This window comes from Talpa occidentalis, unplaced genomic scaffold (genome assembly GCF_014898055.3).
Source record: "Talpa occidentalis isolate TD23 unplaced genomic scaffold, MPIMG_talOcc4v2.1 talOcc4.9, whole genome shotgun sequence".
NCBI lineage: Eukaryota > Metazoa > Chordata > Mammalia > Eulipotyphla > Talpidae > Talpa > Talpa occidentalis.
Window position 1 is genome coordinate 28,067,697 of NW_023605305.1, and position 19,577 is coordinate 28,087,273.

The 19,577-nt window shown below is 39.8% G+C and overlaps 1 protein-coding gene across 1 annotated transcript in view; it reads right to left on the bottom strand.

Moving 5' to 3' along the window:
- Nucleotides 1-18,465, bottom strand: part of ZSWIM5 (zinc finger SWIM-type containing 5) — a 130,719-nt gene extending 112,254 nt beyond the window's left edge. Inside the window, exon 1 of the mRNA XM_037498539.2 lies at nt 17,627-18,465. Coding sequence (XP_037354436.1) covers nt 17,627-18,215 — 589 coding nt within the window. The 5' untranslated portion in view covers nt 18,216-18,465. The remainder of the gene's footprint in view (nt 1-17,626) is intronic.
- Between the last annotated feature and the right edge of the window lie 1,112 nt (nt 18,466-19,577).

Here is a 19,577-nt window from a genome sequence, read left to right on the forward strand (position 1 = left end):
ATAGTGGTGTGTTGAAGTCTCCCACTACTATGTGTTTTCTCTGATGTCTGTTTTCAGAGAGGACAACAGTTGTCTGATATATTTTGGTGCTCCTTCGTTTGTGAGTATATGTTAATGAGTGTTATTTCTTCTTGAAGTATTGTCCCCTTGATCATAATGTAGTGACCATTGGGGTCTCTTTTTTATCTTTTGAGTTTGAAATCTGTTTTATCTGATATAGTATAGCTGTTCCTGCTTTCTTTTTTGGTCCATTTGCTTGTAGGATTGTTTTCCATCCTTTAACTTTGAGCCTATTTTTATCTTTTGTAGCTAAATGTGTTTCCTGGAGACAGCAAAAGGTTGGGTTTTGTTTCTTAATCCAGGCTGCAACTCTGTGTTTTTTATTGAAGAGTTTAAGTCCATTACATTTAGAGTTAATATTGATATGTTAACATCTGTATTTGCCATTGTGTTGTCTTTCCTTTGATTTTATTATTATATTTCTTTTAATAACTTTTTTTTTTTTTTGGCCTTCTTTCATTGTTATTCGTCGCTCTGAGGTTCTGGCTTTTAGGACTCCTTGTAGTATTTTTTGGAGTGGGGGTTTAGTTGCAATGAAATTCCCGAGTTTCTGTTTGTCTGGGAAGTCCATATTTTTCTTCAAAGAGGAAGGAGAGCTTTGCGGGATAGAGTATTCTTGGTTGGCATCTGTTTTCTTGGAGTCTGTTGACTATGTCCCTCCACTCTCTCCTTGCCCGTAGTGTTTCTTCGGAGAAGTCTGATGTCAGCCTGATTGGTTTTCCTTTGAATGTTATCTGTTTCTTCCCTCTTGCCAGCTTCATTATTTTTTCCTTGTCCTGGAATTCTTGGGAGCTTTACTATTATGTGTCTTGCTGTATTTTCCTTTCGTCGTGGAAGTTTGGTGTTCTTCTTGCTTCTTGTATATGCAATTTTCAGCTCCTTCTTCACATTTGGGAAGTTCTCTTCAATTATCTCTTTGAATATTTTCTCTGTTCCTACATCTCTCTCCTCTCCTTCTGGTATTCCTATAACTCTTATATTTCCTTTCCTCATGGAGTCAGATAGTTCCCGAAGTCTTTCTTCGTTCTTTTTCCTCGTACTTCTCTTTCCTTTTCTGTTTTGGTTCTTTTATTTCTGTGTCTTCAAGATTACTTATTCGTTCTTCCATTTCATCTATTCTGCTTTCATTGCTTTTCCCAGAATTCTTTAGTTCTTCCATTAATTCTTTGATCTCCTGCATTTCTTTTACTTCCTCTTTAGGGACTCAATTCTTTCTTCTGACCATTGTTTTCCCTCTCTAGGGACTCAATTGCATTCTTCTGATCGTTGATTATTTTTCCCTTATCATTGTTTTCCTTTATGACTTCTGTCAGTTTTTTAATCACGGCAATTTTAAATTCTCTTTCTGGAAGGCTCAGAAATTCTTCCAAGTTATTGTCGTTGCAATCTGGGGGCTGGCTTTCTTTTTGTGGTGTGCTTTTTCTCTGGAGAGTTGCTAGGTTGCGTGTGGTTCTTCTCCTCCCTACTGTCTGTTTTCTAATTTGCCGTATGCGTTGGGACACTGTGTTGTTGGGACTTGCCGGCATCTTGAGTGGGCTTCTCTGTTCCCCTCTGGTTCTTCCAGGAATCATCTGTCTGTTTCAAGCAGCCTTTACTGGAGAAAGGTCCCTGTTCTAAAATGCCGATGTGGGGACACACTCCCCTGTGCGCCTGGTCTGCCCCGGCGGTGGGTTCCTGCTCCCCTCTGGGCTTGGACTGCAGGCCAGAGGGGGTCTGGCGTGGGCGAACTTCCCCCGCTCACCTCTGGCTCCTGAGGAAGCCTTCTGCAGGTAGTCTTTACTGAAGAAATGTCCCTGTTCAAAAATGGTGATGTGGGACACACTCCCTGCGCTTCTGGTCTCAGGCACACTATTCTGCGCGCCTGGTCTGCCCCGGCTGTGGGTGCTCGCTCTCCCTGTGGGCTCAGACTACTTGTTCAGAAGGGGCCCGGTGTGGGCTAACTCCCCAGCTGGCCACTAGCTCCTTCAGTAGCCTGTGCTGGGGTCACGTCGCTAGGTGGCACCAGAGATCTCTCCTAGAGCCCTTGGGAGCTGATTTTCCACCCGTGGGACAGGGAGCAGAGCGGGGATGGTAGGGTACACCTCAACGGCTTTGGGGTGCTGTGTCTGCCTTGTGCCCCACCGTCGTGGGGAACCCACGCCCCTAATTTCGTGCCCCGGGTCTCAGTTCCAAAGCCCTCAGTTCCAGGACGCGGGCTGTAGCCAGATCAATGGCGCGGGAATGGCGCCTTTTGAATCCCGCTCCCCTGCCTGGGCGCCTTGTTCCTGCTCACTCAGGGAGGGCCTCCGCCCGGGTCTCAATTCCAAAGCCCTCAGTTCCAGGACGCGGGCTGTAGCCCAGATCAGTGGCGCGGGAATGGCGCCTTTTGAATCCCGCTCCCCTGCCTGGGCGCCTTGTTCCTGCTCCACTCAGGAGGGCCTCCGCCGTCTCCCCGCAAGCCTAGGTCGCAGGCGCAGGGCCCTGGGCAGCTGCAATCCGAGCGCCGCTTTCTCGCAAGCTTACCGGGCGGCCGGGGCTGTGTGCTGGTGCTGGTCTCCTCCTGGTGGGCGGGGCTCTCTTTAATGGCGTCTGGAGCTCACCTCCGCGGTGGATCCTGCAGGGTTCGCCTCAGCTCCCGTTCACGGGGTGTGGTGGCTGAAAATAGTTCCTTTCCACTCAAGTCCCACTTGCTGCATCCGTTTTTCTTGTTGGGGCGTTTTGGTTTGTTGTTTCCCTCGTCTCTGCCGGTCAGAGAGTGCTGCTCTGTGGGCGGGGAGGGGAGCAAGGTTCTGCGCTTCCCTCCCTTCTCGTCCTCTTTTATGGCCACTTTCTTCTTCGGGTAGTTTGCTGGAGTCGTCCGTTTTATCTTCGGTGTCCCAGTTCTCACTGGACCTGCCGCTTTTCCTCCCTATTAACTTTTTTTAATGGGAGATCTTACTCGCAGCGTCTCCTCGCCGCCATGTTGCTCCGCCCCTCTCTGTTACTGAGGTTTCTGATGAATTGTTTGAAAATCAGATGAGAAACAAGCTAGAAGTGAGTTTTGCACCCACCAAAAAGGAGGTAGAAAGGTGTGGAATGGAAGATTTTGATGATGGATGAATAACTTCTCAAGTACTTAGGTAACATCCACTTTCACCAACAGAAGAAATAGATATTACCAAATATTCTCTAGGTCAACCTCTCATAGCATATTTTTGAGAACGGATTTATGCAAGTATATAAAAATTGAGATTCTGAGCCCAAAACACTGTAAATGTTTGACAAAAAAATGATTCTCTTCCTTAAAACAAAAAAAAAAACTTTCATTCTTTAGTGTCCACTTATTCTTTTTAAAATTTTTTTTAATTTATATCTTTTACATCGCTGTGTATTCCCCATAAAATTCCCACCACCAGTCCACCCGTGAACCATCACCATAGTCCCTTGTGCCCTTTTCTCCCCTGTTTTGATCCTGTTTCCTCCCCTTGCAGCATTTATTCTTAGATGCAAAATATATTTACACATTTTTTAATTCTTCACAGTTGCAAACTGAGGTACATGTTTACAAATATAGTAGGTGCACTATATTAAAAACACTTGTTCATAAAAGGAAAATAGCTGTATAAATTGCTAAAAGGCAAGGGAAGGGGAAAGAATTAATATTCAGTTTTCTTATGATGTGTAAGAAATGCCAAACTAACTTTGAATACATTATTTTATTTAACTATAATGTAAACATTCTCAAATAGCATAATGTCCTCATTTTACAGGTGAAAAAACTGAGGGATAGATGAGAGAAAATATCTGCATATCACACATCTAACAAGGGCTTAATTTCCAAAGTACATAAAGAACTCACACAACTCAACAACAAAAACCAGAAGAAAAACAGAGACACTTCTCCAAAGAAAACATACAGACAGCCCACAAGCACATGAAAAAATGCTCTACGTCATTATAAGGAAAATGCAAACCAAAATCGCAAAGAGACATCATCTCACACGTGTGAGAATGCCATACTACATCAAAAAGACTGGAAGTAACAAGACAAGGCAAGAATGTAGAGAAAAAGGAACTCTCCTTCACTACTGGTGGGAATGTAAATTGGTACAGACTCTATGGAAAACAGTACAGAGATCCCTTAAAAAATAAAAATGGAAATACCATATAATCCAGCAATTTCACTTCCAGGTTTTTATCCAAATAATACGAGAACATTATTCAAAAAGATATATGCACCCTGTGTCCACAGCTGCACTATTCACTTAGCCAAGTTATGGAATCAACCTAAATGTTCATTGACATATGACAGGATAAAGAAGTTATGGTACAGGGCCTGCCTGGTGGCACAAGAGGTTAGGATACCACCTATGAAGCTGTCCGCTGCCTCTGCAGCACGAGTTCAATCCCCGGCCAGGGAGCTACCCACATGGTGAAGCAGACCTCTCCTGGCTCACCCGCTGCTCCCCTCAGCAGTGTATTTCAGTCAATCTGCCTGTTCTGTTCCCCACTCTGTCTCTGGTGAATCCTCTCACCCCCTCCCCCAGGCCTCTACCCCAGTTCTTATATGCATAAATAAATAAATGTTTAAAAAAAAAAAAGAAGTTATGGTACATATATTCAATGGACTACTACTAGGTTATTTTTAAAAAGATAAAATTGTGCCTTTTGTGACAATACGGATGGAATTTGAGGTGACTGTGCTAAGTAAAAGACATTGTGAAAGTGATGGTTTAACATCCGAAAATCAATCAACGTTATCCAACACATCAACAAAAAGAAATATAAAAACCATATGATAATATCAATAGATGCTGAGAAAGCTTTCGACAAAGTGCAACACCCATTCATGATAAAAGCCCTTGAAATTCTTGGGATACAAGGAACATACCTCAACATCATAAAGGCCATCTATGACAAGCCAACAGCCAGTATCATCCTCAATGGTGAAAAGCTGAAAGCAATTCCATTAAGATCTGGAACAAGACAAGGATGTCCACTCTCACCACTGCTTTTCAATATAATACTGGAAGTCCTAGCCAGAGCAATAAGACAAGAGAAAGACATCCAAGGAATCCAAATAGGAAAAGAAGAAGTCAAACTATCACTATTTGCAGATGATATGATAATATACATAGAGAACCCCAAAAACTCCACAGAAAAACTAATTCAACTCATCAATCAATTCAGTAAAGTGGCAGGATACAAAATCAACACGCAAAAGTCAGTAGCCTTCCTATACACAAACAATAAATCTGAAGAAGAAGAAATAAAAAAAAAATCCCTTTTATTATCGAAACAAAAAAAATCAAATATTTGGGAATAAATCTAACAAAAGAGGTAAAGGACCTATACAAAGAAAATTATAAAACACTGTTCAAAGAAATAGAAGAAGACACAAAGAAATGGAAAGACATCCCCTGCTCATGGATTGGAAGAATAAACATTATTAAAATGGCCATCCTACCAAAAGCAATATACTGATTCAATGCTATTCCAATCAAAATTTCAATGTCATTCTTCAAAGAAATAGAACAATTATTGATGAAATTCATATGGAATCACCAAAAACCCCGAATAGCCAAAGCTCTCCTGAAAAAAAAAGAAGGAAATGGAGGCATCACACTCCCAGACTTCAAACTATACTACAAAGCCATAATCATCAAAACTGCATGGTATTGGAACAAGAACAGACATACAGACCAATGGAATCGAATAGAAAATCCAGAAATAAACCCACAGATTTATGGTCAACTAATCTTTGACAAAGGAGCAAAGACTATGCATTGGAGCAAAGAAAGTTTGTTCAATAAATGGTGCTGGGAAAACTGGGTTGCTACATGCAAAAGAATGAAGCTTGACCACTACCTCACACCATACACAAAAATCAACTCAAAATGGATTAAAGAACTAGACATAAGACCTGAAACCATAAAATACATAGAAGGAAATATAGGTGAAACACTACGTGATTTGCATATCAAAGACATCTTTACAGACACATCACCCAAAGCAGTGATAGTGAAGGCAAAGATAAACAGCTGGGACTACATCAAATTAAAGAGCTTCTGCACAGCAAAAGAGACAATAACAAAAACAAAGAGAAACCCCACCAACTGGGAGAACATTTTTGCACCCAACACTAATGATAAAGGACTGATCACAAAAATCTGCAAAGAGCTGATGAGACTCAACAACAACAAAGAAAATAACCCAGTCAAAAAATGGGCAGAAGAGCTAAAAAGAAACTTCTCTGAAGAGGAAATGCAAATGGCCAACAGGCATATGAAAAAATGTTCAACATCACTTGTAATCAGGGAAATGCAAATCAAAACTACCATGAGATACCATCTTACACCAGTGAGAATGGCACATATTAAAAAAACTAGCAACAACAAATGTTGGCGAGGTTGTAGAGAAAAAGGAACTCTCCTGCACTGTTGGTGGGAGTGCAAACTGGTCCAACCACTATGGAGAGCTGTGTGGAGATTTCTGGACCTACTAAACATAGAGCTTCCATATGATCCAGCAATTCCACTCCTAGGTATTTACCCAAAGGACACAGAAACATCAATTCCAAAGAACACCTGCACCCCTATGTTTATAGCAGCACTAAGCTTTGGAAACAGCCCAAATGCCCAAAAATAGATGACTGGATCAAGAAGATGTGGTACATATATACCATGGAATATTACTCAGCATTCAAAAAAGATAAACACATGCAATTTGCAGCAACATGGATGGCGCTGGAAGGGATCATGCTCAGCGAAATAAGCCAAAAAGAAAAAGAAAAATACCGGATGGTCTCATAGCAGGAATCTAGAAAACTTAAATAAGGGATCAGGAAAAAGAATAAGTATAAGAAAGTGAAAATCAAAATCAACAAAAAACTATGAACCAGAGACACTTTTTGGGGGGTGGGGGCCGGGAGGGGAGGGATTGGGGTCAGAATGGGGCATGTGCAGTTGTATGGGGAAATATAAAAATAAAATTTATTATTTAATAAAAAAAAATAAATATAAAAAAAAAAAGACATTGTGAAAGTGAAAGACAATGACTGGTGGTTTCATTCATTTGTGGTATATAAACAGCCAAAGAAAGCATCCAACAAATACAAAAAAATAACTCTTGAGTGTGAAAAAAAATGGTGATTCCCATAGAAGAAGGGGAGAGGGAAGAGGAGGTAGAGGTGGGGGTAACTGTAATAATGCAGTGAAACTGGGCTTCGGTGGTGGCGAATGGTGAAGGAAGTGCACAAATCTAAGTGTGAAGTTGTATCTCCCAAAATTGTGTCATTTTATAGATGAATTGTTAATCAATGAAATTTTAATTAAAAAATAAAAGGCTTCTGAGATGAGATTTAAGAAGGAAAGGTAACAAATACAGGATTCTCTCAATAATTTTGGTAAAGGCTATAATAATAATAATCATGGTAAATATGTACATAGCACTTACTATGTAAGTGCTAGATCCTCCTCAAAATGCTTTACATGCAAACCAATTTAGTCTTCAAAACAAGCATTGTTACCATTATCCTATCCATATACAGTTGGAGAAACAGACATAATGAGGCACCAGAATTCTGAGGCAACCTGCTCCATAGTCCCTTCATATATGTTGATAATATATAATATTATCATATTACATAATTTGCATCATGCAACATGAGATTATATATTAGATATAAGTAAATATATACTAAAGAATCCAATAATGTAATATTGAATGAAAGACAAAATTGGCAAAATTAAGGACTTTTTCCACAATAGAGAATCATAATGAGGGTACAGAATTTATATTGTTAATGACATCAATGCATGTTGGTGATATCTGCCAGTCATGTCAGTTTATCAGATGTTGATAGTCTTAAGCATAATAAAACAGGCTGACTTTTCCTGAATGTATTAATGATGCAACATCCATTCAATAAAACCATAAATGAATAGGGGAAAAAATGCAATTATCTCCAAGGCTTTCAAAGACTTAACAAATTTTCCTGTTGCCACAAGATAATGAATGGATGGGCCAAAATCTATTTTGTTGATTAGCTCTATCATATACTGGTACCTAAAAGAAGCAACATTTTTTTTTTTTAATTCAGAAAGGATTATTTGAAGAGAACAAAGCTATTCTAAAGCCAGAAATCTCTATTGTGAGAAAGAATATCTGGTAACATTTTTGTTATCTTCCTGCCTACTGATGTTACTCCTTTGAATCAACTATGGATGAGAGTATCACAGGACACAGAATTGTCAATAGAGAACTTCATGAAGGGTTAATCTAATTTTTAAGTGGTAAATAATTTTTTCAATCTTTATTGTAACATTAAACATTTTAATATTTCTTATAATTGAAATTATATTAAAATAGAGTAACATGTTCAGTTGTCCACATTTCTCCAGTTAATGACTTCTTACTCTTTGCATCCTTACCATATCTCTATTACAAAGCATTGTGTAAAAAGCTATTGTATATATGTATCCTATATTAAACCAAGCACTCCTTAAATATAGAAGTTATGTTCTATTTTGCATAAAACACTGAAAATGTTCCATCTAAGTTTTATAAATGAACAAACATGAAGAAAATTATAGGGGCCTCCCTGGTGGCACAGGGATTAAAGACAGTGCTATCAAGCTATCGCAGCCATTGCAGCAGGAATTGCATGCCCATTCAGCAATGAAGCAACCCACATGGTACAGGAGACCTCTCCTGCCTCACCTGCTGCTCCCCTCAGTAGTGTATTTCAGTAGATCTGCCCGTTCTGCTCCCCACTCTCTCTGGTGAATCCTCTCACCACCTCACACCTCTGACTTACACCCTAGTTCTTGTATGCATAAATAAATAAATCCTTAAAAAAAGAAGAAAATTGGGCCTCCCCTGTGGCGCAGCAGTTGAGCGCTGGGTTGCGAAGTTGCCCGTAGCCTCTGCAGCGCCGGTTCGATCCCCAGCTGCTCCCCGACCACCGGAGGAGGGTCCCACATGGCGTGCAGACCTCTCCTGCCACCCGCTGCTCCCCTCAGCAGTGTACTTCGGTCCTTCTGCCTGCTCTGCTCCCCACTCTGGCTCTGGTGAATTCTCTTGCCCTCCCGCACTTCTGACTGCGCCCAGTGCTTGTATAGATAAATAAAAATAAATAAATCTTAAAAAACAAAACAAAAGGAAAAAAAAGAAGAAAATTATACATTGGAATTACATTTAAACAAGTGTCTTTTGATGATGTCTTTTGATGACAATAACAAAGATTTTATATATTTTTGCATAAGACCTTTCCAAAACATAGAGACACTCTTTAAGTAGTAAAAGAATAATTTTCCTTGAAATTCATTAATAAACCTAAAGACAGGTTTATAGTTGCTTGTTGATTTTGATTTTTACTTTGTATTAATTAGTCTTTTTCCTGGTCCCTTATTTAGGTTTCCTAAATTCCTGCTATGAGTGAGACCATCCGGTGTTTTTCTTTTTCTTTCTGACTTATTTCGCTGAGCATGATCCCTTCTAGCTCCATCCATGTTGCTGTAAACTGCATGTGTTTATCTTTTTTGATTGCTGAGTAATATTCCATTGTGTATATGTACCACATCTTCTTGATCCAGGGGCGGGGAGAAGGACTAGGGTCAAAATAAGGGGAGGGTGCAATTCTATGGGGAATATAACCAAAATGAAAATGCATACATTGCGCAAAAATGAAAAATGATGCAAGAATTATATAAAATAAAATATTTTTTTTAGAAAATAAATTAATATGAGAATTGCAAAAAAAAATAAATAAATAAACCTAAAGACAGGTAAAAGAATAGATTGAAGCCTCTCTGTCTTTAATCCTTTTCTTAATAAACCTGTCATTTTAAAATATAAAATATAGATTGAAATAGAGCTAAGAAAATTGACATGGTCCATAGCATTTGCGTACTAAATCATAATGCTTTGATTACCTACAGTAAGTTTAAAATGCTGATAACCTAATAAAGGTGATCATTTTTCTAGAGCAATACTTTTAAACTTCAGTTATATATAAAAATAACTAGGAAGTTTTTTTTTTTAATTCTGAAACTCAGTCCTCATTCTCAACAGATTCTAATTTAATTAATTTGGGGTTAGTCTTTAAAAAATTTCCCCAGGTTATTTTAATGTGAAACCAAGATTGGAACCACTATTCTTTTCAAATAAAAAATTTGAAGTATAATTTATATTTAATAAAATTTACCAATTTTATGTATACAATTCGATAAATTTTGACAAGTGAATACAGCCATGTAACTACTACCATAATCATGATATAGAACATTTCCATCACCCAAATAAGTTTCCTCATATCCCACTCCTTTCTCTCTGAGCAACCACTGGTCTACTTTTTGCCACAACAACATGAGCTTTTCAAAAATTTCACATGCGTGTACTCTTTTTTGGTTTGGCTTCTTTTACTTCACATAATGCTTAGCTATTGCTAATTTTTCTTTTTTATAGGTGAATAGTATTCCACTATATGGCTATCCAACAGTTGTTTGTTTCCAGTTCAAGTTTATTCTGAATAAAGCTGTTCTAAGTATCTAAAATTCAAATCTTTATAAACACGTTTTCATTTCTCTAAAGTAAATCCCTTAGGAATAGGGTTGATGATTCTTATGATTAAGTGTACGATTAATTGTATGATTAATTTTATAAGAAATTGCTTTCCAAAGTGACTATCAGCAATGTAAGAGAATTTTAGTTGTTCCATTCTTGCTAGCACTTGATATTATCAGTCTTTTTTCTTAAGTCATTTTGTTGAATGTATACTAGTAGTATGTTCTTGCTTTTTAAAATGCATTTCCCTAAAAACTAAATGATGAGTATTCAGATAACTTCCAAAAGCAAGAAAACCACCAAGAAGAAGGGTACTTCATTTTTTGATTCAGTAGTGTATTCTGAAAGAAGGTAACAATGTTATGCTTCCATGAATATCAAATTCATCACTCCATTATGAGAAACAAGCAAATGATCAAAAACATGTACAAAAACATATGTAAACAAGCAAACTTTTCAAAAAAAGATTTCAGAGAAACTCTTAAAGGCAAGTATTCACTCAATATATAACCTCACACCTATGTAAATATGGCAACATAATATAGTTCTTAGAAGCTTAGGTTTCAGGGTCCAACCCCACTTTGTATTCTAAGGTAGGAAAATATAAATTATTTTGGAAAATTTTCCACCAAATAGATAAACAATATACTGAGTTTTACATGAAACAAATGACTAAAAGTTAGTTCAATTAACAAATCAAGAATTGGTTAAAAATAAGTTTCGGGGTATTTTTATTAACTATGTAATGTTTTGTTTTTTTTTTTAAAGATTTATTTTATTTTATTTATTTATACAAGCACTGGGTACAGTCAGAAGCGCAGGAGGGTGAGAGAATTCACCAGAGCCAGAGCAGGGAGCAGAGCAGGCAGAAGGACCGAAGTACACTGCTGAGGGGAGCAGCAGGAGAGGTCTGCGCGCCATGTGGGACCTTCCTGGGGGGGTGGGGGGGGCCATGTGGGACCTTCCTGGGGGGTGGGGGGGCCGGGGAGCAGCCAGCGATCGGAGATCGAACCGGCGCTGCAGAGGCTGTGGGTAGCTTTGCAACCCAGCACTCAACAGCTGCGCCACCGGGGAGGCCCAACTATGTAATGTTTTAAAGGTCAGAAACATCCAGATATTACAAAACGCCAGTATATTTCTTAGGCTCCAGTTACATATAAATCAAGAAATACATCCATACTACATAAATATTTTAAAAGTTATGTAATAATTTACTCATTCATTCTATAAACATTTAATGATTATCAACTTAAGGCATGTCACATTATACATAGTAAGGGGGAGAACAATTTTTCTCAATACTGAGAACCAAAAATCAATCAGTTGACTTATATACTATTATGAAAAGTATCAGAGTAATTTAGCATAAGACAACATAATGCTAAAGCTAATATTTAAGTGAGTGTGATTTCCTTGGCATAAGATTGATGAGAGGCTAAAAGTGGCCAAGACGGATGCTGCCTATGTCAGAAAAGAAATTAGCCTATAAATAACCCACAAGGTAAAAAAATAAAATCACATAAAAGTAATCTGGGATGAAAAATAATCTATTTCTAATATCAAATACTAAATCTAAAACATATTAACTTGGGGTTTGGAAACAGAGGTGAAGATATGGTTCATATATTTCCAGGGTTACCTATTTCTAAAGATGTGTGTGTGTGTTATAAACAATATCCATGAAAAAATAATCCCACAGTAAGCTGTTCATCCATGCATGTATACAGTGAGTATTGTATTGCAGTCATCCTTTTTTATAAAGAGTAGCAGGTTTAACTTTTAAATAACCACTTATTTGTTTTAAAAAGTTCCACATGTATTAAAAATGTTAAATGTTTTTAATACTTCAATATGACTGTTATCCTTATAAAATAGCCATCTGAAGACATAGACACACACAAGAATGCTATGTGACAGAGAAAACAGATTGGAGTTATGCAGTTTCAAGTAAGGCAATGCCAAAGATAGCCAGCAAACTACCAAGAGCTATGAAGAGGCAAAGACAGATTCCCCTATAGGTTTCAGAAGGAGCATGGCCCTGTGGATAACTTGTTTTCAGATTTCTAATCTCTGGAACATTAAGATAATAAATTTCTGTGGTTTTAAGTTACCTAATTTGTGGCAAGTTGTTACAGCAGCCATAGGAAACTAAATCAGCATTTTCAGTATTGCTCTCACACATTAATGTCTTAATTTTTTAAAATTATCTTCTAAAGTAAAATACAGGAAATTATATCGTGGGGTATACTGCTATACATTTCAACATATATATGTATATGTGTATATACACATAGATTCATATAGCCATCACCATAATAGGATATTGAGCATTAATTTTTAACAGCCATTGTTTCGTAACTAAGAGAAATGAAATTGTTTCACATAGGCATAAATAAATTTTCTTTCTTTTCACTTCAAAATTCAGACTTTGAACTCACACTTCAATATTTCTTAATTCCCACAATAGAGATAACCTCTAAAATAAAATCCATTATCTTCAGTTTGTTCATTAAAATCTAAAGCTCTACCCTTGAGAAAATCACCTTCAAGAAGAATTCATTAAAAGATTTCATTTGACGAAATTAATAAACCACCATTTTTCACACAAAGCAGATGGTCAACACAGAGATACATATATGTTATAATACTCATCCTACTTAATACTATCAGTTTATTATATGCACAATCACGGGGTTTTCTCCACATCTATCTAATACCACAGTCAAATTAAAAACTCAGGCCTCTCTCTCTTTTTTTTTAAGAACACAGAAGTCCATTCTTAACTTTCACTCTTCAACATTTATTGAACATTAAGGTGTGAGTGTGTGTGTGTGTGTGTGTGTGTGTGTGTGTGTGTGTGTAATGTGTTGGGGTAGAAGGGGTGCTTTAAAAAACTGTGATGTTAAAATTTGGTTATGTTTCTATCCTAAAAAATGTTATCATTTATCCATTAAAGGTACACAGCTCCCTTCTGGCTGAAATATCTTAAATATAAATTAAGCTATTTTTTCCCACATGAAGTTTTATTATTTCATAACTAAATTACATACAATGTTATAGAGCTTTTTAGGTGAAGAACATGCTTTGTTCCCCCACATGATATATATCAAAATAAAATATATATATGTGTATCAATAACTATAATACTTGGCACTGCTGCATTTCACCAAAGCTGTCCTATAGAAGAATTCCTCAAATATGTATTCAGTGTTTATAATTTAAAACTAACTACTTGATATTTAAGTTATGTATAACTTCCTGAAATGGACCTTTTTATTACTGACTTTGTGTTATACTTCCTACTCATAAGGTAGTACTTAGCATTGTGGTTCTAGTCTTGAAGACAATCCAAGGACAAATTATGTACTTATTAGAAAATATATAGACTAAAAATATGGGGTTTTTAGAAATGCTCTAGGTAAATATTTATAAGTAAGATATACCACCACTGAAGGCCCGTGTATGTCTTTACCCAATTTCCAAAAATGTAAATAATACATATAATAGTTGATACATTTCTGCATTAAAGAGAGAAAATCTGTTGATGCTTCTCTTCTCTCAGTCAATTCTGATTTTGCTGAGAAGGCACCAACCTCCTTTAAAGTCCACCAAATACAGAAATTAACTTAAAACATGATGGATAGCAAAAAGAGCCAACATCATAAAATTATTAGTAAATTAAAGTTGTCCCATTCTTATACCACCTGCAGACTTCTAAATAAGTATTTTCCCAAGGTTTATACCACCGCTGTTTCCATGAATTTCTTAAACAGGTTAAAAATGCAAACACTTAAATCTGAACTCTATTACCTTCATAATACTGAGAGATTATACTATAAATCCATTCACACAGCTTCAAACTTACAGATGTCCCAGAAAAGACTAACTTATAAATTTCCCCTTTTAAATGGAACAATAGTTCTGATTCACCACTCTTATGTAAAAGTAATGTATTCATTGAGCATAACATCCTATAGTTCTCATTAGTTTACATAAAGCCAGGAAAGTTTTAGTTCTGATTCAAAATCTGATGTTTTCTATAGATTATTTGCTGTTCGGCCAATCCATAATTACTATTACCAGATTCTATGTGGAAAGTAATCAGAAGCTATCAAATGTACCTACTCTTCAAACAAGTTTTTATGTTGTTTAGTTCACTGTGCTTCAAATGTTTTGTTTCATGTTGTACTATATTCTTCATCTTTCTTAATCTTTAAATTTCTTTAAATTTTATGGTTTGGGGCCTCCCTGGTGGCACCAGGTGTTAAACACCACATTACAAAGCAATCTGCAGCCTCTGCAGCACGAGTTCAATCCCCGGCCAGCCAGGGCACAACCCACATGGCACAGCAGACCTCTCCTGTCTCACTGGCTGCTCCCCTCAGCAGTGTATTTCTTCAGTCTGCCTGTTCTGTTCCCCGCTCTGTCTCCGGTGAATCCTCTCACCCCCTGCATCTCTGGCCTGTATCCCAGCTCTTGTATGCATAAATAAATAAATCTTTGAAAAAAAAAATTTATGCCTTGGCCTTTTTTCTTCATTTAATTCCCCCTGTGAATCTTTACTTTAAAAGGATGTTGTTATACAGAAATACCCTAACTTTTCTAAAGCATTACCTTGATGCTTTCTAAAGCATCAGTTTTCAGTAACTTCGCAATTCTAAGGTTACAATGATGACTTGGAAACATACAGAATTTTTAATTAGCACCACTTAGTAATTAAATTGAGTTTAAAGTGAAGTTATAAACTGAAGAACTAATCATTACTACCTCGCTATATAGAAATCATTTTCTCTCTCCTAGCAATACACTATAAAACCTGTCATCTGGGTTAAGTGACATACTCACAATATTAAGTTTAAAAGATGGTGGGGGGGGCAGTGAAAGGAGAGGTCAATGGTGGACTATGGATGCCTTGGTGGTGGGAAAACTATGGTGACCACACCTGAGGGGAGAACTCCTATATTGTGAAAAAACAGACAAATATGCAAAATAATCTCATTAATCGTCATCAATAAAAAAAATAGTAATAACACATGAGGGATGACTCTCTGATTTTACATATTAAAAGGTGATTCATGCCAAGATACAGGACTCAAATGGTACATAATGGAATATCCTCTTCCATACAGCATAGCATAAATTAAGGTCAGAAAAATAAAGGTTAGTCAGCTCATGGTTCTCAAATAGCATTACCTAAAAGTGATTAATTCATTCTCCTACATTTATCCACAACATCCAAAAGGAAAATCAAAAAATAGTCTTATATGTCTTTTCTCCAGTCCCCAAAACTACCACACAAGAGCTCATCACCCCAATAAGCATGTCAACTATCATAAAAGAAAAATGTGATTTAAACATGACCTGAGTGACCCACAAAAGCTGATTTCATTTGTAAATTGACTGTGTGGTCACTTTCAAAATATGTACCTTTTTAAAATTCTTCCTCATTTGCCCCCTCAAGTTTGAAAATTCTTGCAAATTCATCTCCTACTACAAAATAAATATTTAAATCGATACTTTTCAATTTAAAATATTAAAATAAGAATCTTAAAAAGTAACTGATCTGAACTCACACAAAGAATAAAGTTAACAGAGTATTAGAGAAATGCCTACATTTATTGTCATGACTTCATTATTAAAGCTGTATACCTTAATTATGTTTCCACCATTCAGTCTTTCAAAAAATACACAAATACACAAAGGACCAGCCTCTTTCAAATAAACAGAACTTTTTCAACCTATTGTCACTGTATTCTGGTACTACATAAATTTACAATTGTGGTATACTGTTTTTTTAAAAAGAAAACAGATTCCATGTTTCTCAATACTCAGAAGTGGATTACTTTATATGAAACCCAATGTACTACTCTTAAAAGGGAAAAATTTAAATGTGTTAATTTGATCTGAGAAGACAGTTAGATGTTGACGATGCCTGTGTATGTGTGTTCCTGTGCTTGTCTAATTCTTAAACCAACCTCTCTTAAACTCCTTTCAAAAATCACTTTTTTTTCAATAAATGAGCCCATACTGTACAATAAAATGCATAGATAATGTGCACTTCCAGAATGCTATAATAGGCCAAATAGGAAAAAAAAAAAATCAGTGTTTTAATTTTCCAAATTGCAAGTCAATGTTAAACAATGTCATTTCTCTTTCTCCTGATTCAACAAATCAGGAGTCCTGTATTTTCATATTTAATAAGAGTAACAAACTGATTAGAAGCCCTGGAGGAGTAAAAGAAAAAGAAATTATTTTTCATTTTCCCACAAACAGAAAGATAAAACAATAGCTAATACGAAGACTTGTTAAATGAGAGGCATTTGAAATACCCAACGTGACCAGCTTTTGATTTACCCCAGTCTGACAAGGAAGACAGACCCCACCCCCACTCCAGATTGTATGGCTTTTTTTTTTTTTTTTTCCCCCTTGGTGGGGGTGTGGAGAAGAGAAGCTGTCACATTTCCATCTTCGGTTATTGTTAGTCTGCAGCCTAGATTCCCAAGTATCACCGGTCCGGGGGAAAAGGTATTAAAAGCAGACAATGAAAATAGTCTGAAATGCACAATATTTTGTTGGGGTTTTTCCAATTTTAAAGTTAATTACACCCAGTTTCAACCTGCTAAGGCTATAGCTTGCGTTTGACAGCCTGTCCCTCAAACGTTCCCCGTAAGCCCGTTGCTCCAGATTCACTACCATTTCTCTCTTCTCCAAACTTAAATTAGAAAAATGCATTTCCGAAATTATTACACCCGTAAAGACAAACCTCCCCATGCCGCTTCGCTGCTATGTGGGAAGTAGAATGAAGAGTTAAAAAAGAGACCTAGTCGCTCTTCAAACAAAAAGAAATAAGGACAGAGGGCCAGGGGGCGAAAGAGCAGCAGTGGACCTGAATGCAATGTTGGGAAAAGTTTTTTCTGTGACTTGTTTGTCCCTCGGCAGGGGGACGCGAGTTGGGGGGACCCCCGGGTCTCGGCCCAGGTGCAGACAGCGGCACCTGCGGGAGAGAAGCTGGGGGGCCGGCGCGAAGCCGGCGAGCACCTACCGACTTGCAGCACGTTCTCCACGGAGCCGCTGTCCAGCAGTCGGATGCCCCGGCGGAAGGGCAGCCCCTCGCCGCCGCCGCCGGCCCCTCCGGCCGCGGCGCCCAGCCCGGGAGACGCCCCCGCCGCGGCGGCCCCGGGGGCGGGGCCGGCCGGAGCGGCGGCCCCGGGGGGTGGCGGCGGCCCCTCCTCGGCCGGCAGAGCCCCCACGGCGCCGCCAGGCGCGCCGGCGCCGGGGCCGCCGCGGTACTGGAAGCTGGAGTACATGCAGATCTCCCGCTCACTCCGCGGGAAGGACCAGTAGACGATGCGGCGCTGCACGGGCTCCGGGATCCGCTCGAAGCGCTCCTCCACCCGCTCGTACGCCCACTTTTCCGCCACCGTCTTGGCGGCGCAGTCCAGCAAGGACTCGGGCTGCAGGTGGGGGCGGGCCCCGGGGGGCAGGCAGCCGCCGCCGACTCCCCCCCCGCCGCCGCCGGCCCCCGGAGAGCCGCGAGGGTGGAGAGCCTGCGGGCTGAGCCGCGAGCAGAGCCGCTTGGCCGGGGAGACCGGCGGCGAGAGCAGCTCCTCTCGCTCACCTCCTTCCGCCATTGCTGGGGACTGACTGACTGACTGACTGAGGCGGCGGCACCGGCTGCGGCGGAGACCCCGGCCACGGCCACGCGCCCCGCGCAAGCGCCCAGCTGCGGCGCCGAGGGGCGGGGCGAGCAAACCCGCGAGCCCGCCGGCCCGAGTGGGGAGCCTGGGCTGGTCCGGCGCGCGCGCCGCGAGGGCCGACGGGCGCGGCCTGAGGACGGGCGTGAGGCGGCGCGCGCTGTCCGGGCCGCCGAGAGCTGGAAGAGGGCGGGAGCGAGCGCGGGCCGGCGGCGCGCGCCAGGCGCAAACAGCCCGGAGCGCGCACCGAGCGCTCGCGCCGGGGCCGGCGGCCGCTGGGGGGAGAGGAGCGCGGGGTTCCCCCGCCAGGCTGCGCGCCCCGATCCACCTGCCGCTGGGTCGGGGGGCGGGGGGGGCTTGAGGCCAAGTGAAATGGTCCGGCCGCCGAGCGTCCGGGAGCCGCGTCCCTGAAGGAGTAGCGCGGCTGCGGGCACCGGGAGAGGGAAGATCCCTAACCAGGCTCCCGTGATAGACTGACAGAACTAAGGAGCGGGCGAAGGGATTGGCAGAAAGATGCTAGGAAGACAGTAGGGGACAATCGGAAAGTTCGACTCATGAAAATTCTCACACCACATCAAGGCAAAATACAGTCTGCGGTCCCCTCCAGAGCCAAGCAGAGACGCACCAGCCCTGCCTGGACAATGAGGCGCCAAGATCTCACGCCCTCGGCGGCTGTCCCATCATCGGGTTCTGGAGGATTTAGCACCTTGCATTCTAGGAAATAAAACACTTTTGTGTGTATTTTTTGGGTAGAATTCTCTGATCCCCTGCCTCCAGTCTGAATTAGGTCTTTTTTTTTCTCTTTGCTCCCCTCTGCCCAGCTCAATCTGCTACATCGTCATATAATAACACGTTGTATACATCTTTTTTATGTATTTGTTTAATGTCTGCCCAACTAGCCAAGCTCCATGAGAAGGAGGATCGTTTCCACTTTCTTCACTTTCATTCATCCTCAGTGCTCAAGAAAGGCAACTTCACCACTAACTCCTGAATAAATAACAGGGAGCTGGAAACTAGTCTGTTGTTCAGTCAAGAAAGCTCAGATTATTTCAGACTTGCTGACAAACTAATCTCTACAATTTTAAAATGCTCCAGTAACTACATTAGGAGAGACCCTTGAGTTGCATTCTCTCTTCATGAACAAGTTCTGTAGTATAAAGTAAGAATTGAAGGGAGTAAATGGAGACAGGCTGGACCCAAACTAATTTGAATTTGCTATAATCTCAGAATTAAAGACCACAGACTATAAAGAACTGGGTGTGAATCACACTTGCTACTTGTGTGATGCTAATCATGACT